The sequence below is a fragment of the Lampetra planeri genome, chromosome 38 (assembly GCF_965212315.1).
Source record: "Lampetra planeri chromosome 38, kcLamPlan1.2.h2, whole genome shotgun sequence".
In the NCBI taxonomy this organism is placed as follows: Eukaryota; Metazoa; Chordata; class Hyperoartia; order Petromyzontiformes; family Petromyzontidae; genus Lampetra; species Lampetra planeri.
This window is the reverse complement of record NC_136144.1, coordinates 9,453,813-9,480,636: the sequence shown is the minus strand read 5'-3', so window position 1 is coordinate 9,480,636 and position 26,824 is coordinate 9,453,813. Positions and strand designations below refer to the sequence as shown.

The 26,824-nt window shown below is 54.4% G+C and overlaps 1 protein-coding gene across 1 annotated transcript; it reads right to left on the bottom strand.

The window, feature by feature from the left end:
• Positions 1-1,372: 1,372 nt before the first annotated feature.
• On the bottom strand, positions 1,373-20,071 carry LOC144731276 (fibulin-1-like). The gene is made up of 15 exons (XM_078612326.1): positions 19,928-20,071; positions 18,176-18,284; positions 16,035-16,146; positions 14,443-14,683; positions 13,939-14,010; positions 12,600-12,701; positions 12,148-12,291; positions 9,260-9,391; positions 7,840-7,965; positions 6,244-6,363; positions 5,444-5,575; positions 4,434-4,557; positions 3,670-3,815; positions 2,824-2,958; positions 1,373-2,412 (listed from the first exon to the last, which is right to left on the bottom strand). Exons 1-15 carry the CDS (start codon positions 19,992-19,994, stop codon positions 2,273-2,275), a joined length of 1,902 nt encoding a protein of 633 aa, XP_078468452.1. The 5' UTR covers positions 19,995-20,071; the 3' UTR covers positions 1,373-2,272.
• Between the last annotated feature and the right edge of the window lie 6,753 nt (positions 20,072-26,824).

Here is a 26,824-nt window from a genome sequence, read left to right as displayed (position 1 = left end):
TTTCTCGCACCTCCGATTAGCACGTGTGACTACGTACGGTGCGAAAGAAATTCGACATACAATGAGATGTGATCTCGCCTCTCCTCGCATGCAGGTCGTGGGTTCGATCCTGGACCCTGACGATGCCTGTTGTATATTTGGAGCCTGCTTGTTCTCTCTCTCCCCGTGGTGATCGCGTGGATTTATCTCCTAGTACCATCGGTTTTTCCCCCCGCCACGTTTGAAACAACACGCGTTTAGATTATTATGTTACTATTCGGCTATGACTGTACATTCCCACATGAGATGATATCAGTCACTACGGTGAACTATCATGCGTGGCCAGGTCGCCTCTAAAACGAGAGCTAACAGCTCAGTGGCCTTCAACTGGTCAAATAAAAAATGGTTTAGTTTAATTGTACCGTCCATCCGTTGCTGGGCAGTTGGCATTCGTGGGCCTTTGGGCCAGCGCTAGGCAACCGTGATCACAGAAAATGTGCTCGCGATGTACACGCTCTGCACCCTTTGACGCGCGGCGTATTTTGGAAATTCGGCGAAGTTTTTACGCGCCCGGCCGTTGTTATTTTGAAATCCGCCGTCGTCTCGCCCACAGCGAGCTGTCACAACAACGCCGCCGTCACTTGGCGCCCGAGATATTCACAAGTAGGGGGTGGGGGGGGGGCCTCCGAGCGTGGCGTTTCTTCTTCCTTCCCCGGTTATGTATATTTTTTCGCCGCACGTCAACACGACCGGCAGCCTCTGCTGTCATCGCAGAAAACTGAGCGGCAGAAATTGTTACGGCCAAGCATCAGCGGTAACAGGTATGGTCGGTGGCAGGGGGGGGCGCGGAGGGGTGGAAGGGGAAAAGTTAAAGGATAAAGGCGCAGCCCTGAAACTGCACGCTTACGCCACCCGCCGACGGAAGGTCCTCTCGCAACCGGAGGGGAGCAACTCCTGGATTCTACGGGGGTGTTACTGGCCTACACTTCTTGGTTGGCAGTGATGTCTTGGAGTAGGTGGGAGAAGCCACGCTTCACCGCACCGCGCATGGCCTACCGGGCGACTCACCGCGGGAGAACCCGTTTATACCGTTGGCTCGACAGAGCAGGGTAAGGAAACTTGCCTATCGTACACGGAGCAGTTCCACGCAACGGGGGCGTATCGTCCTCTGACTAATGAATGTTTTGCACCCTCAAATATTTTCAACGCTAGGCCGCCGCCAATGTCCCGACTCCAACCATCGGTGTCATCCCCGGTCTCATTGAGGCCGACTCCTCGTGTTTGTTGTTCTCCCCCTGCAGCACCTCTGATTAGCACAGTTGGCTACGTGCGGTACGAGAGAAGTTCAACATACGTACATACACAACAAGCAAATGTACATTTAAACGTCTAATTTAAAATCATTGTAGTTTTATGTCATCAGCTTTTCTGGTTCCGTTCCGATGACGTACATGTGCATCATCAAAACGAAACCGGATGAAAAACTAAAATAAGTTTATCGGTACCGAGGCTCCGACAAGGCCACGCGGGAGGGCCGTGTGGCACAGTTTGACGCCAACTATCATAGAGTTGCGGTTGTGTCGCTACACTTCTCTGCGGTGAGTACAATGTCTTTAAAAAACAACGGCGCTACGCCTCTCTAAATAGAATCAACGCTGAGCTGCTTGTGTGCTCTACGATTCAGCGGTAAACGGGACGCCCACCCGACAAACTTGCAGATGTCTTGGAAGGGGAAAGGGTTAATATCATCATCATCATCGCTGTCCCTCTGTTCGACGTTATCACGAAACGCCGTGGTACTCGAATTGTAAATGTGGGTTTACTCTCCAACACACCGGTGTGCTGAACTAGTAACCAATTGGCACGTTCTGTTAACGTGACAAACCTTACCAATTGCCTGTGCCCGGTGGTGGCAGGTTTCACGACACACTTATATTTACAATGATCTAATCAGAAAAAAACCTCTACAGTAAAACCTTGGATTGCGAGCGTAATTCGTTCCGGAAACGTGTTTGTAATCCAAAGGACTCGTATATGAAAGCGCTCGTACATCAGTTGTGATCACGTGACGCTCGGCAGACAAAGCGTATACACGCACTACTCGTATTGCAAGACCTCGTTCGTTTATCAAAGTAATATTTATTTTAAAAAATTTGCTCGTCTTGCAAAACACTCGCAGACCAAGTCGCTCGCAATCCAAGGTTTTTCTGTATTACGGATCATCATCACCATCGTCGAGGGGGAGGTGAGGCGGTGGGGCGGGGGGGGATGGCGATCGCCGCACCCCAGGACCTCAGAACCAGTAGGGGGAGAGGTAGACATGCGCGTAGACTACGTTGCGGTGCGACAGCGCCCTGCCCCGCTGGTAGTCCATCTCCAGGCGCAGCACGGTGGACACGGGCCCCGTCACGGAGCGCAGGAGCCGCACCTTGCCTGCGTCCGGGAGCCGAGCAACGAAATGGAGGGGTTACGGTCCGTTCTCATGACGCAAATTGGATGATAACGCGGTGCATGTATTTGGGAAGACATTTTTTTTTTTATAACGCTGGATGACGACTGAGTGAACGGACCTATGTCCCGCGCGAATAGGAACGAGCGCGATTTGTGCGTCTGCCTCGGCGTAGCATCGCACAAGGCACTGGGATGCTGCTGGATACTTCGAGATGCTCCCCAGGCGCCTCGGGTCTTTGTTCGGCCTGCGTTACGCATCTCGTTATCGCGTCTCGTTATCGCGGACCTGCGCGCGCCTCTCCGCACTGCGCAATCGTGGGCTCGTTGCGGTGGGGGGGGTCGGCGAAAGCTCGCAAAGTGGGGGGGGGGGGGGGGGGCACAGCGGCCGCTCACCCGTAGAGACGCCGTTCTCCTCCGTCTTGATGACGTCGAACAACCCCAGCTCGTTCCCCTCCGTGATGCGGAACGACACGTCCAGCCCCGTCGCCGTGGGGATGGCGGGGGACGCCACCCGCAGGTAAATCACACCTGGCGCAGGCACGGTGGGGTGGGGGGGGGCAAGATGGGGGGGGGGGGGGCGGGTGTTAGAGGGTGGCACGGTGTCGTCGAGCGCCCGTCGGGCAGAGCCGTCGGACCCCCGTCTTGGCGAGTCTTCCCGGAGAGCGTGAGGAGGACGAGAGGTCTCGCGGCCAAAGGCCCTCAGACCGGCACGCGGACCCTGGGACTCGCTGGGACTCGCTGAACGGGTCGCAGTCGCCCCCACGGATGCCCTGGGACTCATTGGTCCTGCCCCGGCTGCCATTGGGGCTCTCCGCTGTTGTTGGTGCTGGGCCCAAGTTGCCGAGCCCCGAGCTGTCCTGCGTTGTTGGCTCTCTCTCTCTCTCATCTCTCCCGTGTTTCCTTCACCCTCCCTGACTCACATGTTATCGCCATGTAGGGTTTCACACTAAAGGCGATGTCATTTTTTGCGTCTCGAGCAGAGGTCGCAAACGGGTTTTGATTCCTTACCCATACCCGGCCGCACCAGGGTCGCAAACGGCTACCCGTACCCGTACCCGGTCGGGTACGGGTAGCCGGGTATCGGGTAGGGAACGGGTATCGGGTACCCGGTTGCGACCTCTGGTCTCGAGACATCGACTGCGAGCGTGCGCGGTCAAGTAGAGGGAAATCGTTTTCGTTTGTCATGCGAGAGAGATGGAGGGGGAGAGAGGGGGGGGAGAGCGAGCGCGGAGAGCGTGCCTTCTGGTGCCTGCAGGTCGGGGTAGGCCGGCAGCGAGATGAAGGTGAAGGAAATGGCGTTCACGGGATCGGTCCAGCAGGCGCCGTCCGTCACGGCGCAGTCCAGCTTCAGGCAGCGGAGAGACTCGGTCTTGCGGGGGTCCGCCCTGCACGGCGAGACGGTCATTCGTGCCGACGGTCGACCCCTCACCCCCCCCCCCCCAACATCACAGTGGCTAGGAGATGTTAACTACCTCGCCTGGTACACAGGAGGTGGTGGGTTCGATCTCGACCCTGACACCTGCTGTATATTTCGAGTTTGCGTGTCTCTCACTATCATCATCATGGTGGCTAGGAGATGTTAACTACCTTGCCTGGTACACAGGAGGTGGTGGGTTCGATCTCGACCCTGACGCCTGCTATGTATTTGGAGTTTGTGTGTCTCTCCCTCTCTCACCATCATCACGGTGGCTAGGAGATGCTAACTACCTTGCCTGGTATACAGGAAGTCGTGGGTTCGATTCCGACCCTGATGCCTGCTGCTGTATATTTGGAGTTTGCGTGTCTCTCTCTCGTGGATTTTTCTCCGGGTCCTCCAGTTTTTCCGTCCACGTTTAGAATCAACGTCGCGCGTTTAGAGTGTTTGGCTGCTGCTATACATTTTCACAGGGATGGTGATAAACCACTTCGTTGAGCCATCATTTGTGGACAGATCGCTTCTGAAAAAGAACTACACAGCTCAGTTGAGTTGAGTTGCCACGTCACGGGGACGGGGGGGGCCCCACCTCTCGCCCATGTGCCGGTAGTTGGGGGGGCACCGGAAGGACAGGCAGCGGAATCCGCCCTGCACGTTGAAGCACGTCTCTGTGGCCGAGCAGTCGTGCCTGCGCGTGGCACACTCGTCGATGTCTGCTCGCCCACGGAGGGTCACGGCGGGGGGGGGGGTGGCAAAAGAGGGTGAGGGTCAAGGGGGGGGGGCACGTTGGTCAGGGTCAACGAGCGTGGGTGGGGCGCGTCGCTGGCCGTGTTGAGGAGGACACACAACGCACGTGCCCACGCGCGCCACCCCCATAACCGACGTTAGTTGCCATGATTGCTGATCCGGATGCCCATCAGGTACGGCCACCCTGTGACGGGCATCATCGTCATCTGTTCCGCGAGGTTTTCCTTCGAAGCAGAGGCCGCCCATTGTGCAGCAATAACTTCAGGTCATCGTTGTTATCGGGTTACTCCCATCTGTCTGTACGTGCGTTGAACTTCTTTTGCACCGTACGTAGCCATCCGCGCTAATCGGGAGTGGTGGCGGAAGGACAACAAACTAAACACGAAACAAGAAATGCTCATCGCGGAGCAAGTCCCAGGTCTCGTCTCCTATTGGGCCGTCCATAAATGACGTCACGCGATTTAGGACGATTTTTGACCCCCCCCCCGTCACACGGCGTCACAAAAGTCAGACCCCCCCTCCCTCAAATATGACGTCACAAAGCTCTGCCCCCCCTGCCCAAAATAAAAAAAACATGCTTCAAATAACTTTAAACGATTGTCATTGTAGTGCGTATTTAATGTGGCGCTGCACTCTGATGTTGTAGGAAAAAACATTTATTAAAAGTCTAATTAAGTAGAACGTGTTGTCTATATTTACTTGTGACGTCACATTTCTCAAACCCCCCCCCCCCTCGTGTCACACATCGTCACAAATGTCTGACCACCCCCCCCCCCCTAGGTGCGTGACGTCATTTATGGACGGCCCCTTTGCCCTGGACACCGCTCCCCCCCCCCCCCCCCGTGTCCTCACCTTGGCAGCCGCGGCCTCCGTTGGCCACGGTGTAGCCCGGCTCGGGGCAGGTGCATTGGAAGCTGCCGATTGAGTTGAGGCAGCGGTGGGTGCACAAGTTCCCGCCGGAGAACAGCGTGCACTCGTCAATGTCTGCGCGGGGCGGGAGGGGGGCGGGGGGAGAGGTTACGGGGGGGGGGGGGGGACAAGCGGAGAGGAACCGCGCTTCCACCACCGGGAGCCACGGGGCTCCGTGTCCCCAAGTCACCGGACAACGCCTGGCCCAGTTTGGACGTCGCTACCACGTGGTTGGTGGTCAGTGGTGGACTCAATGGAGGTGGAGGGGCGATGGGGGGGAGCGAACCCTCCCCCCCACCCTCTACACCCCGCCCCCACCCTTCCCCCCACCCTTCACCCCCCTCCCCCCGTCCCCGTTCTGCGCCCTCTCCAGCGCCCAACCCCGGAGACAACCCACCAGCAATGGGGAGAGCAGACAATTGCAGGGCTGCACCTTTACCTTCTTGGCCATATCTCACAAACTATATGAAAAAACCCCCACATCACAAGCAGCGATAGCTCAGCGAAAGGGGCTTATCACCACGTGGAAATGTATAGCAGCAAAAGACTCTCAACAGTTGATGTTGATTTGTTAATGCGGAGGGGGAAAACCGGATGGACCCGGAGACAAATCCACGCGACCATGGGGAGAGAGACACCGCAAACTCCCAAATATACAGCAGGCGACAGTCGTAGAGTCTACGGCCCTGTCTCCCAGGTAGTGCAATCCGTGGGAGGGGTGGCGGTGGGGGTAGTCGCGTTACCTTCACATGCCCTGGGGTTGCTCTCGCTGGGACGGAATCCGCGGCGGCAGTAGCACTGGTACGAGCCGTACACGTTGGCACACTCCTGCGAGCATGGGTTGCCCTCGCACTCATTCACGTCTGCCACGCCACGGACACACGCCGCGGACGACACACGGCACGACATTTTAAAAAATTCGGTCGATTTTGTCCGACGTAGGATCGCCGTTCAGTCGGCACGGGTTGCACGGGTTGCGCGCACTTGCAGGCATCCGTTGGTAGCTAGCGCCGTGCCAATCCGATCATTTACGCGATCGATTGCTCTTTCGGTTTTCCGGTTATATCATCGGTTCGGTTGATCGACCAACCGGGCGACGTGAAAATAGTTGGAAGAGGAAGAAAAAGAAAATTAAAGCCCGACTCAGTTTCGTTGCGAACGTGCGCCACGCGGGACGGGGAAGGTGACGGGCGCCACGTGGCGATTGTCATCAGCCGCCGTCACTCTGGACAGCGGCGGCTCGTAGGGCTCGGCAAACAGGCCGTGGAAACACAAAACCTAGCCGTGAGGGCTCCCCCGCGCTGGCTCGGCTCGGATGTGCCAGTGGAAAAAAAATGGTAAACGTAGCATCGGGCAGGCGGGCGGTGGCACGCTCCTGTGGCAGGGATCCCGTGGATCATTTCAGATTTGTGAAACACTCGAACCCGCTGAGCTGCAAAGTGGCCAAGAGGTGGCAGCGCAGCCAGCGGGTTCGTGAATACATATGTTTGAACCTTTCAAAGTTATCCCGTCTCTTTCGCCTGTTGGGTTTTCTACAGGCACCTCCAGTTTCCGAGAGTGGTGGCGCCCATCTCAGAGAGGACCAAAGACGCTTGACTCAGATGGCGAGGTCGCGTAGTAGCAGTAGGACATAATAATTAGAACGTTTAAAAGCACACGCCAACATTTCAAAAACGTGACGAAAGGAAAACCCACTTTTGACGGTGATGCACATGGGGCAGAGACTGAGAGCGCGTGCGTCGAAAAAAGACCGTGGAGTGGTCGTGGACATGATGCCCGAGACGGGGACAAGTGGAGAGAGAGAGAAGGGAGAAGCGACACATAGCCCACGTGCATGGAGAACTACTACGACTACTATGATACATATTTTTATTTCACCAGGTAATGCCCACTGAGCTGTACAGCTGTTTTCCCCAAGCGACCTGCCTATGACAAATGACAGCTCAACGAAGTGGCTTGTCACGTGGAAAAGCACAGCAGCCAAAGACTCTTAAACAGCACGTTGATTCTAAATTCGGAGGGTAGAACCGGAGGGACCCGGAGAAAAATCCACGTGACCACGGTGAGAGAGACGCAAACTCCAAATATACAGTAGGCGTCAGGGTCGGGATCGAACTAACGACCGGCTCCTGTATACCAGGCGAGGTAGTCAACATCTCCTAGCCACCGTAATGATGATGAGAGAGGGAGAGATGCGCAAACTCCAAATATATAGCAGCAGGCGTCAGGGTCGGACTCGAGCCCACGACCACCTGTATACCAGGCGAGGTAGTCAACATTTCCTAGCCACCGTGGTGCCATGCCGGTAGGAAAGGAAGGGAAGGCTGCGTTGTGTCCACCTTCACAACTCCTCCCATCGGCAGCCAATCGGAAACCCAGGCTGCAGGTGCAGTAGTAGGATCCTGGGGTGTTCTCACAGGTGTGCGCGCAGAGGCGTCCAGGGTACTGCCTGCACTCATTCACATCTTTACAGACAGGCGGACACAACGACCGTCATCGTGGAAGGGCACTTCAAGGCAGCTGTTGTGTACGTTGAACTTCACTCGCGCTGCACGTGGCCCAACGCACCAATCGGAGCTGTTGTCGGCAACTCAATGAAAATTGTGCTCTTTAAAAAGCGGCGTCATTGCAGCGGGTGTGTGTCTTTATATTTTTTTTGACGGATCTCTGCGGAGCATAAAATACTGAGGTGTTGTTGCAATTCAATGAGATAATTGGAAGAACTGATGATGTGCAAAGCAGCCAGGGTTCTTCTGGTAACTGAGCTCAATGCAAGTCACTGGATTTCACCCCCATTCAATCTAGAGTCGGGGACCTTCTCCTTACTAAGGGCCGAAAATTACCCTTAAATACTCTTGGTTCGAAGCCACTAATCAACGCGCACGTGCGTGCCTTCGTGACATCTGTCACCGCGAGAGGACACGCAAAGTGACACTGTTGTTGTTGCCAGGTCGAAAACATTTCCCCTCTAAGCACCCGATTAGTGCGGCTCAGATGCTTGCAGCGGCGGGTACAAATGTTGTTTGTAAGGCGGCACAGTGTTCAATGGCAGGCGTCCGTGGAGTTGCAGGCTTGACACGAGGTTTATCCCGCAGCTGCTGATTGGTGGGCAGGGATAGCTGAATAGCAGGCGGGGCTACTCGAGCAGTGGGCGGGGCTACCTGGGTAGTGGGCGGGGCTACCTGGGTAGTGGGCGGAGCTACCTGGGTAGTGGGCGGAGCTACCTGGGTAGTGGGCGGGGCTACCTGGGTCGTGGGCGGGGCTATCTGGATAGCGGGCGGGGCTACCTGGATAGTGGGCGGGGCTACCTGGGTAGTGAGCGTGGCTACCTGGGTAGTGGGCGGAGCTACCTGTGTAATGGGCGGGGCTACCTGGGTAGTGGGCGGGGCTGCCCTAGTTGTGGGCGGAGGCTAACAGGGTAGTGGGTGGGGCTACCCGAGTATTGGGCGGGGTTGGCAGAGTAGTGGGTGGGGCCTATGAACGGTTAGGCCGCGGGGGGGGGTCAATGTCAGAGTCAGAGGTCAACCGCCGTGTGGGTGGGGGGGGGTAGTGACTGAGTGGGTGTGTCTATGTAAAAGTGGGTGGTGCCGATGGAGGCACAGGGGCTGACAGCTCACCGGTAACTGTGGCTGTGCATCTCAGCACGGTTCCATTGGCAAGAAGAAAAAGAGAATAAGAAAGCGACGGTGGATGAGAGGGAGCGGGGGAGGGGGGCTGGGAATCGGCGGTGCATTGGGGGGGGGGGGGGGGGAGCCTCACCGACGCACAGCCCGCCGATGCCTTCGTAGGCGAACCCCGGCAAACAGTCGCAGCGGAAGCCGCCGGCCGTGTTAACGCAGAGGCGCGAGAGGCCGCACGGGCGGGGAGCCCCCCCCGAGCACTCATCCACGTCTGCACACCAAGCCAAGCCGAGCCAGACACCGCAGCCTCAGCGCACGGAGCGACGGGGGGCGGGGGGAGCTAACGGGAGGCGAGCCAAGCGCAAGCAACGGCGAAGCTATACTATTAGCATTGCTTCCCTTTATTAATGCTACCCCTACCCCCTCCCTTTGATGCTGCTAATCCTGCATAATGCACGGGCATAATATGACTTTGAAACCCCCCGCCCACCTCCTACGCATTTCACAAGTAGTACTAATCCCATATCTGCATTTCCCATAAATATGCTAAATTCCTCTTGATATGAAAATTATTTTGTCAAGGCGCTCTTCCCCCTCAAACCCAACTTAAATATACGCTCCAAGCCTGGGGTGTTTCATTCAGACGCTGTCTTCCCGACAGACCTGTTCTTCACCTGAGGACGGCTGCTTGCGTTGTGGCAGAAACGTCGTGAGAATTATTTTATTATGTTTTATTTTTATTACTTTATTATTTCCCTTCTACGTGACTTTACCGAAAGAACCAAGAAGATGAAGCTACCGGAGTTGAGGGGATACGCCTGCGACGGCCGAGTGTAATGAGAATATCGCTCAAACTTTACTGCCGGGGGGCGCCGAATTGGTGGGAACGACGCGGAGCGGTGGCCGGCACGGTTGCGCCAAATCTTCGGCGACGGTGCCGCGGCAGCGGGGAGGCGGGCGCGAGGTTTCGGCAACCTCGGTTCCGGGTGGGAGCACGTCCCACGGCAGTGTCACCTGCGTGGATCTGCGTGTCGAGGGCCTACGACGCCGGCTGCCATGTGGGCGATGCGCTGCCGTGGCACGTTTGGCGCTGGCCCTCGTGCCGTGAATTAAATGGGGGGCCGCCACCTCTCCGGAGGTGCATACGGATGCATGAACTTCTTTCGCACCGTACGTAGCCAACCGTGCTAATCGGAGGTGCCGGGGCAAAGGACAACAAACTAAACGCAAAAAGCAGTTCGAAATGAATTCGATTTCACTCTAAATGATTTAAAAGTGCATAGCTCCAGCGGCTTTCTAATATCGGAAAGAGCGGAAGCACATCTGAAAGCGCACAATGCGCTGACCATCTTTTGCTCAATGGGCAGCTGCTGCTGCGAGGATGACCGGAGTTCGCGTGATGGTTTATGTTCCTTGACGAGATCAGCAATACGGCAATACCAAGCATAAGAAGAAGACAACCCTATATCCGACAACCTGTTTTTAAAAAAAGAAAAAAATGTCCAAAAAATGTTTTGGACGATTTCAGATATTTTTTTCCGAATTTCGGATAATTTATGTGAAATGGTTACTTGTCTACACGCTAGCGTAAGTGACGTCGGATTGTTGCGGTTGTTGTATTCTGTGAGAGAATCAATGTTCGTCTTTTGAGTCGTATCTACGCGTCACATTCAGGGAGTCCCTCTCCGACAGAAGCAGATTGGGACACATACCAAGAAACTAAACTAAAAACTAAATACTGTTTATTTTATTTTACCAGGTAAGGCCCACTGAGCTACATAGCTCTTTGTCAGAAGCGACATGGCTATCACAGATGATAGCTCAACGAAGTGGCTGATCGTCGCATGGAAATTTAGAGCAGCAGCCGAATATCCATAACAGAGTTTTTATGGGTGAGATCGCGTGAATAAACCCGCCACCACCCGACACAGCCAATTAGTAAGGTTAGTCACGTCAACAAAACTTGCCAATTCGTTACTGGTACAGCACACCCGTGTGTTGGAGAGCAAACCCACAACATTCACAATTGTAAATGTTGTGGATTTGGTGGCGGGTTTAACGACGCATTAACATTTACGCGATCGAACCCAAAAACCTCTATTGTGGATAATATTGGTCGCAAAAGCCTACCACGTGTTCAACTGAGCAGCCTAATACTCTAAAGAGAGGGGAAGGACGACCAAGAAATGTCACGTGTTTTAAACGTGGCCCGACATTCATCACAAACGAGAAAAACAAAACCGTTCACGCGATCTTCCCTGGTCAATGTCTTTGTTGGTGACAACTCGTTTGTTGTTGTTTGTGATTCTTGTTTTTAACTTTGCTTGGTAGTAGTAGGAGGTTTTCATCTGCTTGGTCGTGGCTGCATTTGGGATTTGGTTCCTTCTATATAATTAATGTATGGCGTTGTGGGATGCTATTAGCATGATTGACGCAAAATAAAATAAAACATCTTATTACATTTTAACAATATCCCACTTTTCAGGGTCTCATAAGAAAACGTTGGTGTAAGGGGGGGGGGGATAATCGCCCCCATTGCACCCCCCCCCCCATCCCTGCTCCCCCCTCCCTTGGATCCACCACAACACTTTGGCAAGGGCCGGAGAGCGCCGCTACTGCCGCTGAAAATCAGTGGAGAGCAAGAGGAGGAGCCGTCGCTGAGCGAGAAGCGGAGGTGGCGCGGAGAGGGGACAGCCAGCCCGGGGAACGGACAGCCAGCCCAGGGAATGGACAGCCAGCCCAGGGAATGGACAGCCAGCCCGGGGAACGGACAGCCAGCCCGGGAATGAGGGAGCGAGAGAGACGGGAAGAGGCCACCGTGGGCAAGGGCGCTAGCGGCGCCGGAGCTCTGCGTTTGTGGGAGGAGCGGTCCTCTGCGAGTGTGTGTGTGAGCGGTGTTCTGTGTGTGTGTGTGTGAGCGGTGTTCTGTGTGTGTGAGCATCACTCTGTGTGTGTGTGTGAGCGGTGCTCTGCGCGTGTGTGAGGAGCGGCGCTGTCTGTCGGTGGTGGTGGTGCGGCGGTCGCTACCGAGGCACTGGGAGCCGTCGGGGCTGGCGCGGAATCCCCGCCCGCAAGTGGCGCTGTCCTGCTGGCAGGCGAAGGAGCCCAGCGTGTTCACGCAGCGGTGGTCCTGCGGGCACGGCGCTGGCACCGCCGCACACTCGTTCACATCTGCGGAGGAGCACAAGGCGGTGGGAGACGGAATAATTATATTGTTTATATTTTACAATCGCTTCGTCTTCTTGGCTCTTTCGGTAAAGTCACGTAGAAGGAAATAATAAAATAATAAAAATTAAATACAATTCTCACGACGTTTCGGCCACAACGCAAGCAGCCGTCCTCAGGTGAAGAACAGGTCTGTCGGAAAGACAGCGTCTGAATGAACACCACCAAGCTTGGCAGGGTATATTTAAGCTGGGTTAGGGGGGGAAGGGCGCCTTGACAAAGGAATTTGAATATCAACAGAGGACGTCACCGACCCGCGCAGGCCCTGGCGTCGGCCTGCAGCTGGAACCCCGGGAGGCACGAGCAGACGGCCGCCCCGCGCACGTCCTCGCACTTGTGGTCGCAGCGGGCGGACCCTGCGACGACCACACGGCAGAGACACCGAAAGCGCCCCGGTGTTGCAGCAGCAATACCGCGATTAGACCCCCCCCCCCCGCCCACCTCCGCCGTCCCTCCGTCTCGTCGTTTCGCAAACACGCCGTCGCTCTCTTACTAACGCCGCCGCCCGATTTGCGTCGCCTCAACCAAGCACCTCCCCCCCCCCCTTCACGCGCTCACGTCGCTGACAGCATCGTCCGTCATTTCCCGTTATCCATCGCCTCTCGGCCTTCGTCAATACCAACCCACTACTACTGTAGTGGTATAGCGCTGGCTGCTGGCGGAAAAGGGTAACTGCGTTGTACGGCAGTACTCGCGTCAGCAGACCACGATAGACACGAGAGGGGAACATCTATCGGAAAGGTCACAAAAGGAGCCCATCGGGAAGCCCTGGGAACCCGCTAGTAGGTTCCAGAAGGGGGGCGTGGCCAGGGAAGAGCGAGGCCACGCTGGGAGTATAAGAGGGGGCCCTGGGCGGGAGCTCGGGGCTGTTGCTGGAAGTGGGATCCCTGTCGTGCCGCTCAAGATCATCGTCTTCACCATCTCGTCGTCATCACCTCATCATTGTCTCCGTCTTCACCATCCCGGGGCGCTGCTAGTCAGACAGCCTACCAAGTGTTCTAACTAAGTAGTGCCGTCGACAATAGACGGTCGAAATGATAATAGTAGTGTGCACTCACGTAGGGTGTGTGGGTGTTATCCCGATGGTGCTTGTTAAATAAAAGAAGTGCCTCCAGTTATTACTGTCTCCGGTCTGCGTCACTATACTTATACTAAACCTGTAAATCGCTTCGGTTTGTTACGTCGTTTCGATATTCGTCGTCGCGCTTTTCAGGAACGCATCCTCCACCCCCCCCCCCCCCCCCCGATGTAAACAGCGGTGTGACTACAAAACGTGGCGATGCGGTGGACAGTTCCGTGTAGCACAGCAAAGTCCATTGTTGTACAAAGCTGCGCTTTCTTTGTGCCCCCAATCCGAGGTGGGTCTAACATTTTTCCCAATTTTGGGCTGCGGCACCTCCCATTGCCCCCCCCGCCACCCCCACCCCTTGGATCCACCGCTACTCCAACGTCTGTGCTCCTGCACTGTCTTGGCGTGGTGGAGTACAAGGTTTGTCACGTAAACTGAACGTAGCCCAATTAGTTATGAGTTCAGCACTAACTGGTTGTGTGTTGGTTGGCTTGTTTGGTTTTAGCTGCTGCCCCATCACAAACCTTTGCATGGGTCCAAGGGCAGCCGCACGACATCCCCCGAGCGGCTTTCCTGCTCCACTCTGCGTCCGTTCCCTTTCGCCAGAGGGACACAAATCCGGGGAGATCACGAAACCACACGGATCAGCGAATGGCGTCACTTGGCTTTTCCCGCCAAAAAGTAGCGTGTCACGTGGCCGTTTTGGTGATGCCACTTTTGTGAGCGTCAAGATGCGTTCAACTATGACATGCTTGATGATGACAAAACCAATCAATGAAAAACTAAATAGTGTTTTTATTGTCCTCAAAAGTAAAAACACTCACTAATTTCTAGATTTATTTTTGCTTTAATTTGAGGCTCAGCACCTCCGAATAGCATGGTTGGCTACGTACGGTGCGAAAGAAGTTCAACACATTTAAGTTTTTACTGGATAGTTGCTCGCAGTAAAAAAGCGTCGCCAGTGGCAACCGCCAGCAACGAATGCACCTCCTCGCGTAACCACCGCCTTTCACGCGTCTCTGCTGGACCTTGCAGGGGGGCGGCAGTCCGCAGCGCGGTGAGCCCCGGCGATGGGGCCCTGGTTGGCACGGCGACGCGGCTCCCACCCTCCACGGTCGGTTCGTCGAACCGCACGGGGAGCAGGCGGTCCCCACCACGGCAGCACGCCTCGAACGCCTGCCCGCACAGCGAGCCCAGGCCGGGCAGGGCCGCGCAAGCCAGGCCCAGGCTTTGGGCCTGCTTGCCCAGGCGGCAGCAGCTGCAGCAGGACTGGCGGGATTCCGGGGCGGGGGGCGGGTACACGGGGAAGGAGAAGTAAGAGTGTGAAAGAAGAAACGCAAATGCCTATACAGTGGTAACCTCGCAGAGGTCGCAACCGGGTACCCGATACCCGTACCCTACCCAATATCCGGCTACCCGTACCCGTACGGGTACGGGTAGCCGTTTGCGACCCTGGTGCGGCCGGGTACGGGTACGGGTAGGCCGTGAGTCACTGGTGAGTAACTGTTTGTCACTCATTTCGGGTAGGGTACGGGTAGGGAACGGGTACGGGTACCCATTTGCGACCCTGGTGCAGCCGGGTACGGGTAAGGAATCAAAACCCGTTTGCGACCTCTGGTCCCTCGGTTTACGATGCCATCGTTTAACGATGTTTCGATTAATGATCCCTCTACCCATAGGGTCCCATTGTTTCGATTAACGATACATTTTCGATTAACGATATGTTTACGGTATCACGTGGCCGCCAATTTCGGCCAATCGGACCTCTCCTAAGTGGACTCGGCAGACCTCAGCCAATCAGCGAAGCCCTTTTGGAAGTAGACTCTCCTTCCAAGAATAAATTACCTCCCACTGCAACTTTTACATCAACCCCTTACACCTAAGGTAATATTTTTTTAATGTTATGCTCTATTAAACTTGTAATGCTCTATTCGTTATTTATCCATGTTTCTATTCATAGTAATGCTTAAATATGTTCTTACGACGTTAATTTATAGAAAAAATTGCGTTTCTAAATATTATAAACGATGTTTTTAGGGTCAAAAAGGTCAACTTCCGATCGTCTTGGAACACATTAAGCCTTTATCGTGTATTTCCAATATTCCATTCACGACAATTGACGATGGTTTTCGTGGCACCAATTAACATGGCTGCTGGGCCATTTGCTCAGACGAAACTGCCTCTTCCCCCGGTGAATAAAGTCGATGAACGGACGACAAACTGTGACATGTTTCATTGCCAAAGGCGGATAAAGTTTATCCGGTCGGCTAATCAGAGGCGGGTCAGCCACGGGGGCCAATGGCACCACCACTACACTGGGAGAGGACGAGCCGCTGCTGAGGTTCGGCAAGGACATGGGAGATGCATTCATCTTTCCATCCCTATCTAACTCCATCCCTATCTCATTGCGTATCTGTCTCACTGTGTCTCTCTGTCGCCGTGTCTCTGTCTCGCCGTGTCTCTGTCTCGCTGTGTCTCTGTCTCGCTGTGTCTCGCTGCGTCTCTGCCTCTCTCTCTCTCTTGCTGTCTCCCTGTCTCGCTGTGTCTCTGCCTCTCTGTGTCTCTGTCTCCCTGTCTCGCCGTGTCTCTGTAGTCTCTCCGCCAGGACGGGGGCTCCCACCTGGCAGCCTTCGCTGGCGTTGCACGTCTCGCCGCCACGTGTCGCCAGCTCCATCCCGAGCTCGCACGCCGCTCTCCGCACAGAGGCCAGGCAGCACAGCAACGTCGTGACGCTAAGCGGCCCAAAACAAGACAGAGATGAAATTCAATTAAACTTTTTAAAAAATGATTTGACCAGGCAAGGCCCACTGAGTTGTGTAGCTCTTAAATTTCCATTTAAAGCTTTCGTGACTGCAGGGATTAATCTTCTTGGTTCTTTCGGTAAAATCACGTAGAATAAAACATAATCATGTTTTATTTTTATTATTTTATTACTTCCCTTCTACGTGACTTTACCGAAAGAATTAAGAAGATGTGTAGCTCTTTTTCAGAAGCGACCTGACCATCGCAAATGACAGCCCAACGAAGCGGGCTTATCGCGTGGAAAATGTACCGCAGGAATCAACGAGTGAAGTTCGTGGCAGTGGTAGCGATGGCAGAGTTGATAACGAGGCGACTGGCCGCTGATGAGTGAGCGAGTGACAGGAGAGAATCAGCGACTGCTCGGTCATCAATCACCTCGACTGCTCGAAGAATTAGGAAAATCCCCCCCCCCCCCAAGTCCCCAAACAATTTTTTTTGCAAAACCCTCACCCATATAAGGCAGCCTCCGGCGTGCCGAGCGATGTGGGTCTGTGCCAAAAAGCCGGGGGGATGTTTTGGACGATTCCAGCTAAAATGTGGGGTGCATTTAGGGACTGGAATGGAGATGGGGCGCTCGCTGATCGGAACGCTCTCCCACACCCGTTCCCGCGCGGGCTTGTAAGGAGCTCAGGAGTAAGTATCGGGCGGATTTGTTTTTTTTTCTTGGTTCTTTCGGTAAAGTCACGTAGAAGGGAAGTAATAAAATAATAAAAATAAAACAATAAAATAATTCTCACGACGTTTCGGCCACAACGCAAGCAGCCGTCCTCCGGTGAATACCAGGTCTGTCGGGGAGACAGCGTCTGAATGGCGGATGTCTGCGTGATGCGTGCGTCTGGGTTTGTATTCAGGTATTCTTTGTTTTGGTCGTAAGACCGTTCAAGTTCAAAGCTGGCGGTGAAGACGAGACGGCTTCGTGCGCAACGCAAGACGTCTTGCACGTGCTGCACGACGCTGCCTACAAACCACGGCAACTGCAGCAGGCGCGTCCATCAAAGCTGTGCCAATGAAGGCTTCCAAATTTTGTTCGACACATCGGGAGCGAGTGGCGCAGTTGCTAGAAGCACTCCGCTACGAAGCCCGGCGGCCTGAGTTCGATCGTTGTTTTTGATTATTGATTGCTGTGAAATAAAATATTTTACATCAGTTATGATGTTGGATTGCCACGGTTGTCTGACACTTGCCACTTCTCCCAAACCCTGGGGTCAAATATAAGTGCCGTGGAGGCGCGATGTTAACTGCCTCGCCTGGTATACAGGAGGGCGTGGGTTCGATCCCGACCCTGATGCCTGTGTATTTGGGGTTTGCGTGTCTCTCTTCCCATGGTCGCGTGAAATTGTCTCGAGGTCCTCCGGTTTTCTCCCTTCAATTTTATAATCGACGTGCGTTTAGAGTATTTGGCTGCTATACATTTCCACGTGATGATAAGCCACTTTGTTGAGCTATCATTTGTGATGGGCAGGTCGCATCTGAAAAAGAGCTACATAGCTCAGTGGGCCTTACCTGGTAAAAATAGAAGTTACAAAAAGTGTCTTCGGGCACCTTGGCAACCATTACTTTGCTCATGAGATTACATCTGTGTTATTTATTTTGCTTGTTTATCCAGGAAAGCTTCCCAATCGACCCATTTTGCGTTGTAACATTTAAAACGTGGCAAATCTTTTACCGCAATGCCGGCACGCAAATTTTGGCCGTCATACCGGCACGCAGATTTTTTTGACCCGCCCCTGCGAATGAACGACGTCACGGCACCGTTGACGTGCACAGGGAAGCGGGCAGCCGCGGCATTAACCAGGGCGGCCGCCGCCAGATTCGAACCGCCAAAATCTCCGCGGAAAAGCGGCCAACGTCACCAACCCCCCCCGACCGCGGGGGATCGAGACTCGGCGAATCTCTGCCGGGACAAATCACGGCTCAATGAAGGCACCTGGGGGGGACGGGGGGGGGGTGGAGATTTACCTGCACGGGTCGTCCTCAGCACCCGCGGTTCTTCTCGCGTCCTGCGAGCATTGCCCCTGGCCAGCCGCGCGCATTCTCCCCGAGGCGCAACACGAGCTCAGATCCTGCCCTGCAGACCCCGGTCGAGCAAAGCGTCCGGCCCGTCAGTCGCATGCCCTCCGAATCAACTATCCGCCCAACGGCTTTTTGTTTTAACACTCAACAACTATAGCTTGCTCATCCTCAGACTATGAATGCTCTGATGCGTGCATTGTCTGTTATATTTCGATTTAAAGCTTTCGTGACTGCAGGGATTCATCTTCTTGGTTCTTTCGGTAAAGTCACGTAGAAGGGAAATAAAAAAACATAATTACATTCTCACGACGTTTCGGCCACAACGCAAGCAGCCGTCCTCAGGTGAAGACAGAGCGGTCTGAAAGAAGCGCTGTCTGAAAGACCCAGCTTAAAATACGCTGCCAAGCTTAGCAGTGTTCATTGGAGCGCTGTCTTTCAGACAGCTCTCTGTCTTCACCTGTCTGTGTTCTGTTCGCCTTTTGGAGTGCTCTGGTCTGACACTGGTTAGACAAGGCCACAGAGACAGCTGTCTCTGGTGTAGGCCAATCAGTTTCAAAGGCGATGTTTATATTATCGGAGCGTGTTTTGTTTGGATGTTCACCACAAGTACGTGTGGTTAATGCTGACTTTATTTCTTGAAAATGGTATCAAATTTGGTGTTCAACAGCTTAACTGTTTTATTGCCAGAAAGAGTAAAACCCTTTATAGATCTCCCGTGTAGCCTTCACAGACTGTCGAGGCAAGTGCTGTTAGCGAGCACCTGTGAACGCCGGCACGGCACACTAGGGGGTGGGTAGCCAACACCACGCCCGGCCGCCTTTGTCTCCCTAGTGGCGATGTTTTTTTTACACATAGCACTGATACTCATTTGAGGCTGAGTTGACCTGGTGGAGGCTCAGGACCGGTTCAGATAATCGTCACCGGTGTTGGCAGTGAGTGGGAGTTGAACTGGTTCGTAGCGCAGCGCGCTAACCGCTACACCACCGCTCCCCACAATGTACACGCACACGATCTCACTATAAGGTTGAATCAGCGCTCCCTACATCACCTTAAACTGCACGCACGGCTTCATTGCTAACTGAATACTGCCCGGGTCATTTGCAGACTACATATCGGCACATGAATAACAACAATAGCCACAGCCATAGCGAGGCGTGTATACTGGACGTGGTGTGCCGAGTTCAGAAATATTTTCCGGTCTCCGAGCCGGATCTATGTGTTTTATGAAGGTGTTTTGAGTTTACCGTAATCGTGTGAATATAAATGCGTCGTGAAACCCGCCACCACCTAACGCGGCCAATCAGTCAGGTTTGTCACGTCAACAAAACGTGGCAATTCGTTACGAGCACCACATTTACAAGTCGAGTACGACGTTTCGCCAGTAATTACAACTACAATCATCAGGCGAGAGCCAGATCTGTATGGCGGGTTTCCCGACACATTTATATTTACGCGATCTAACTCACAAAAAACCTCGCGGATGATATTCGGTCGCGAAAGCGACCCACCACTACGTGTTAAAGTAAACACCTGCTACGGTTAGTCTGGACTATGGCGCGCCAATTCGTTACCACTCCGGCACGGAATCCCACGCGGCTAAACGGATCTACATCAATCGCGACGTGTCTCGCCGTGGGACAGAGAGCCCGTGGGTCGCGCACACTCCGTGGGCAGTTGTCGACTGGGAAGCGGCGGCACCTGCGGTGAAGGTAAGAAGCGAGCAGGAGCCGTACAAGACGAACATCCACGCGGTGCGAGGTCCCATCGCGAGGCAGGCGAGTCTCCGTCTCCTTGTCCCCGTGTCTCCCTGTCTCCCTGTCCCCGTGTCTCCTTGTCCCCGTGTCTCCCTGTCTCCCTGTCCCCGTGTCTCCCTGTCCCCGTGTCTCCCTGTCCCCGTGTCTCCCTGTCCCCGTGTCTCCCTGTCCCCGTGTCTCCTTGTCCCCGTGTCTCCCTGTCCCCGTGTCTCCCTGTCCCCGTGTCTCCTTGTCCCCGTGTCTCCCTGTCCCCGTGTCTCCCTGTCTCCCTGTCTCTCTGTCCCCGTGTCTCCCTGTCTCCCTGTCCCCGTGTCTCCCTGTCCCCGTGTCTCCTTGTCCCCGTGTCTCCCTGTCCCCGTGTCTCCTTGTCCCCGTGTCTCTCTGTCCCCGTGTCTCCCTGTCCCCCTGTCCCCGTGTCTCCTTGTCCCCGTGTCTCCCTGTCCCCGTGTCTCCCTGTCCCCCGCGTCTCAGTGTCTCCCTGTCCCCGTGTCTCAGTGTCTCTCTGTCACCGTGTCTCTCTGTCCCCGTGTCTCCCTGTCCCCGTGTCTCTCTGTCTCTCTGTCCCCGTGTCTCTCTGTCCCCGTGTCTCCCTGTCTCTCTGTCCCCGTGTCTCTTTGTCCCCGTGTCTCCCTGTCCCCGTATCCCCGTGTCTCCCTGTCCCCGTGTCTCCCTGTCCCCGTGTCTCAGTGTCTCTCTGTCCCCGTGTCTCCCTGTCCCCCGCGTCTCAGTGTCTCTCTGTCCCCGTGTCTCCCTGTCCCCGTGTCTCCCTGTCCCCGTGTCTCCCTGTCCCCGTGTCTCCCTGTCCCCGTGTCTCCCTGTTCCTCGCGTCTCAATGTCTCTCTGTCCCCGTGTCTCCCTGTCACCCTGTCTCTCTGTCCCTGTGTCTCCCGGTCCCGTGTCTCCCTGTCCCCCTGTCTCCCTGTCCCCGCGTCTCCCTGTCCCCGTGTCTTCCCGAGTGGGAGGCAGCGCGCCCAGACGATGTCACTGCTTCGTGCAGGCAGCGAGGGAGCTGGGAGGAGATGAGCAGCGGCTCAGGAGGAGAGCAAAGAGGAGAGTGGGGGCGGGGGGGATCGGGAGTGAGGATGATTCGAGAGAGAAGAGGGAGGGGAAAGAGAGAGGAGGAGGAGGAGAGAGCACGTGGAGGAGGGAAGAAGAAGGGTGGAGATGGGGGAGGAAGAGAGGGAGACGGGCAAGCGAGCGAAGAGAGGGGAGATGAGGAAGGAATTGGAAGAGAGAGGAGAATAGGGAGGAGAAGACGTTAGAAGAGGCCAGGGAGGCTGGGGAAAGATTGGAGGAGGAATAAGAGGTGATGATGATGATGATGGAGGTGGTGGTGGAGGAGCAAGGAAGGCGGAGAGAATAATGACCTGGCAGAGAGGGTGAGAGCAGAGAGGGAGGAGTGAGAGGAGATGGAAGAGAGAGGAGGGTGAGGGCGCACGGAGCTGGATCGTAGTAAACGCGGCGCCGTTTATTATTCTTAACAATTCCTCCGCCGTTTTGGAAAGGACGGCTGGTATTTTTCGAACGAAAAAAACCCCACCACCACCACAAAGTAATGACAGACACACACACACCACACACAGACCACCACACACACCACACACAGACCACCACACACAATGCGGAGTGTGTCGATTGTGATCATGATATTGTGCACGGCACACACACACAGCGGCGAGCGAAGTCAAAAACACGTTTCATCGCGGAGTAAAAAACACTCGGGATTTTACCTTCGGGAATTTAACCAGACCGCACTTGTTTTTGAATAAAGTATCTTCTTAGTGGTGCGTGTGTGTGTGGGGAGCGGTAGTGCAACGATTAGCACGCTGAGCTACTAACCCGGCAAACCCCGAGTTCAATTCCCACTCATGGCCAAACACCGGTGACGATTAATTGAAAAAGGTCCTGGGCATCCCCTAGGCCGACTCAGCCTCAAATGAGTACCCGGTGCGGTGTGTAAACATCGCCACTGGGGAGACAAAGGCGGCCGGGCGTGGTGTTGGCCACCCACCCCCTCGTGGACCGTGCCGGCCTTCACAGGTGCTCACTAACAGCACTTGCCTCAACAGTCTGTTACAGGCTATACGGGGGATCTTTGTCTTTGTGTGGAGCGGTGGCGCAGTGCTTAGTGTCACTGCCTCCACCGATCCGCAGACACGACGAGCTCAAATTCCCGCTCACAGCCAACATCGGTGACGCAAATCTGAAGCGGTGTCGGGCCTCCCCTAGGTCGACTCAGCCTTAAACGGCGGGAACACATTTCAACGGAAGCGGTCGTGTGTCGTTTGCGCGCCTGTTCATAGGCGCTCGCTCACATCGCCCGATCTCAACAGACCTCGGAGAAGCTAAGCAGGCTGTGAGCCTGGATCACGCTCTCGGTGGAGCAATCACCGTGCAATGCCCAGGTGCTATAGGCTGCAGGGTGCGAGGGCAGAACAGAAGAAGAAATCGCGTCCTCCTCGCCTATGCTCCCACGTCCATGCTGCCACTCTTCGAAGCGCACCGACTAGCGTGGTGAAGTATGGTCAAACAACCTCCCACCATCCGCTCCGCGCGTGGGGACGGCCTCTCGCCCAGCGGGTGGATTGACGCACAACGATACAACGCAAAGAGCAGCGGCCGTATTAGCCCCGAGCAGTCTGCATCAGGCTCCGGGCACCGGGAGGTCTCTGCCTGATTTTGAGCCCGACTCTCTCTCTTTCTCTCTGTTTCTAGAAAAAAGATGCTGGAAGGTGACACTGACGGCTGCTCTGTGCTTCCAGTGTTCAGGGTTCTGCTGAAGACGCGGCTCCGGCTGGAGCACGCCATGTACCACACACATGCCGGTGATGTGCACGTCTTCTTCGAACGCTGAGGAGCCGGACAAGCCCCTCTCTGTACCAACGTGGACGGCACCCTCGTGGTGTTCACCTTCTGAAGCGCTCGCTCGTCACCGTGGCGTGCGCGATGACCACCAACACCACGTGACTTTTCTTTCGTGTTGTGCGCGGTGCATTTAGCGCCACAGCGCGTGGATTTATAGCGTTTATTTTCATTTGTTTGCTAGTGACTGTGTATTTAATATCGGAATCGCCTCCAGTGCTGTTGCTGCTGGCAGCAATAAAAGTTGTTTAAAAGTCAAAAAGTAACTTTCTCTACCAGGAGCCCGCCAACCCAATCGTTCACATCCCGGTCCCAACCTCCCTTCCCCGAAGCCGGGCCAACCCTCAGCCCAGAAACGTCTCGACCGAGGCGGTGCGGGAGGGAGCCCCGCCGCGACTTCGTGCCGCGCCACGTCGCGTCGGGCGCGGACTCGAAACGTGTCCGTGCCCCGCCGCTCGTCGCCTGCGATCAGCAACGCGGGGACGCCTCCGTTTGTGCGAGTGGGGCTGGCTGCCTGGCTGGCTGCCTGGCTGCCTGGCTGGCTGCCTGGCTGCCTGGCTGGCTGCCTGGCTGCCTGGATGGCTGCCTGGCTGGCTGGCTAGTTGCCTGGCTGGTTCCGCGGTGGTGCCATTTCCACCACCACCACCACGTACACTTTCATCCTGACCACAGTCGCGATGCTAAAGTAGCCCACGTTTTAGATGTGGCTCGAAAACTCGTCTCTTTGGAACTGCTTTTTGTATTAAGGTTGTTGTGTGTCCCCCACCTCCCCTCCACCTCTGGTTAGCACGGTTGGTTACGTACGGTGCGAAAGAAGTTCAACACACACACACGTGAGTGCCTTTTTATCTCCCCCATTCCTCCCTTCTCGCTTAAACCTCCCAAACTCGAATCCCTCTTCCCAGAGCTTCCCCCAGCCTCCCTTCCTGCTCCCCCAGCCTCCCACCCAGGGCCGCGTTGAGGTTCTTGCAGGCCCGAGTCATATCTGTTCCGTAGGCCACTCAGTGACAACCTTCTACAGTTGCTACTGCTGCTGCTGCTGCCCCATGTGACTACGACTACTACCGCCGCTGCCACTCGCTTGTCTCACGCGTACCACCACAGCGACGTTTCGTCTTCGCGTGCACTACTCTCCGTTGAAAATGAGATTGTGCGGGGGTGGGGGAGGGTAACACCATTTGAAGATGTTATTGCTAATTTTGCGATGATAATAAATCTCGGAAAGTTCATCTGCGGTGTTCATTTCTCTCACATTATGAGGCTGGAAAAAAAAACGATTGACATGACTCTGTGGCATCCACTTAGGATCCACTTGGTGGCGTTAGGACCCACTTAGGATCCGCTTAGGATCCACTTGGTGGCGTTAGGATCGACTTAGGATCCACTTAGGATGAACGTTTCCCACTTGGCTGAGCAAAGTAAATTATCTTTCCTTCTCTCCGTGATGTTCCTACACATCTGAACAGTTATTGATCTCCATCAGGACTCTTTGTTTGGTGCTACATCATTTTATATTGTTCCACACAATCTTTTATTCATTCCACATCTTCATAGCATAACATTGCAACATCCCTGACGTTTCCGAGGCGATATCAGCAAGCACAACGGGCTCACCAAAGCAGGCGGTGGGAGGAGGGGGAGGTTGGGAGGGAGGGTGGCGGTGGTGGTCAGGTCATTGCCATTCTGCGCTCAGCTATTTAAGACGGGTCTCACGTTTTATGAAGTGACCCAGGGCCGGATCAAGCGTCTTTGTAGGCTCTAAAAGCACTTCTGTTTCGTTAGGGCCTTCGGTGGTAACGTTCTACAACTGGTACTGCTGCTGACCCTGTGTTGTTACTACCCTTGCACTGCTGCTCTCTGTTGAGAATGAGATTGCGCAAGAAACACCACTTGGAATATGTTTATTTGGTAATTTTGCGATGAAAAGTTAATCTCCGGTGTTAATTTCTCTCACCTTATATATATATTTTTAAAAAACCCCCGATTGACATCACTCTGCCTATTTGTATAAACACTGTGCCTATCCTTGCTATACAAATATGTATTCAAAAATATATCTTGGTAACAAAAAAAAAACATTTTTTTCGTACGAACAACAAAAACGTGGTCACATTTTTCTCGTAGGCCTTTTAGCTTTCATAGGCCCGAGGCACTGTGCCTGCTGTGGCACGGTGCCCACTTTGCCTCCTGGATAATAGGGCCCCGCTCCCAACCCCGTCTCCCTCCCTTTCCCGGAGTCTCCCGTCGAGTCGTCTCAAATTCATTCACGTTGAGTCGACTTACTGTGCCTGGATTCGCTTCATACTCAAAGTCTCTGTTCAAATGAGTCCGTTTATTGGAAATATTTTCAACTGCCATAGATGTGACGTACACATTTGACACGCAGAAGAAAATAGCTGCGTGGTGTAAAGTGTGATCCCCGACTGCAAATTCGTCTCTCTGCCATGCATAAATAAAGGGTCATCGCCTGAAACGTTGGCCGATTTTATTTTCTGTTATAAATCTGCAATGAACCGCGATTTGTTGAATTTGTTCATGTGCACCACTGCCAAAGCACATTATTTAAACCCATATTTGCCCCTCTCTCTCTCGAGCCGTTGCAAGACTCCCTATTAGCCTGCATCTCCAGATATGCTTCCTCCATCTCTCTCTCACTGGCTCCATGCCTCCTTCCTTAGAAGGATCAGCGAGCCAGGAGCAGTCTCCATCGAGGATGGGAGAGCATTCCTTTGCTCTGAGACAACGTCACACCCCACCCCTTTGTAAGAAGGAACCCAGACGAGACGATTAGAACAAAAAAAAACCCTCCACGCGAAATGTGCACCCGTCTGCGCCCCCCCCCACCCCCTCGTATTGCCAAATCCCCAGCGCAGCCTGGCCTTGAACCTTGAGCGCCTCTCTAAGCTATGAACTCAACTTATTTTACCAGGTAAGGCCCACTGAGCAATAACGATTAGTGTGACTGATGGGTAGGGAAGTTGGGGGTCGTCCATAAATGACGTCACGCGATTTTGGACGATTTTTGATCCCCCCCTCCACTCGTCACACAGCGTCACAAAAAGTCAGACCCCCCCCTCAAATGACGTCACAAAGCTCTGCCCCCCCCCCAAATAAAGAATGCTTCAAATCGCTTTAAACTATTGTCATTGTAGTGCGTATTTAATGTGGCGCTGCACTCTGATGTTGTAGGAGAAAACATTTATTAGAAAGTCAATTTAATTAAGTAGAACGTGTTGTCCATGTTTATTTAAAGTTGCGCATTTTGATGTGACGTCACATTTCTTAACCCTCCCCCTCGTCACAAATGTCTGATCCCCCCTCCCCTAGGTGCGTGACGTCATTTATGGACGGCCCCTTGGGAAGAGGGATGGAGTTCGCGATGGGGAAGGAAGGCGGGAGGAGACGGGGAGTTGGGGTAAGCAAGACAATAAGTGAGTTTTACGGCAACAACGAAAGATGGAGAGCGAGGCAGATTGTTTGAAGTGCAGTGGCAGTTCCAGTACAATGGGGCTAGAAGCGACAAAGGGAAACACGAGGGGAATGAACAGAGAGACAGCTGTGAGTGTGAACGGAGAGGGCGAAAGGGAGCGTAGAATGAAGTGAGAAAAGCGAGATACGCTGGGGCGAGACCGTGGAGAAATTGGTAAACTCGGGTTCACACTGGCCCGAGCCATGACCCACAACAGGAAGACTCATCCTGACTTTAGCTGTACCCGTAAACACGCGCGAAGCCTTCAATGTATTCCACTCTCCCTGTAAACCCACCCCTGGCCGTGACATTGACCCAAACTCACCTCGGCCTGACCCACAGCACTCTCATCTGAATTGTATCCCACTTGAGCCCTGTAGCGACTGAGTGAGCAGTGCGGTGAAACTGCACCGGATCCCCAGAGGCTGGTGGGATCCAGGCAACGGGATGTATAGCCGTGGGGGTGAGTAGCACAGACAGACACACAGATTTCATGGCTTGCAACAGGGA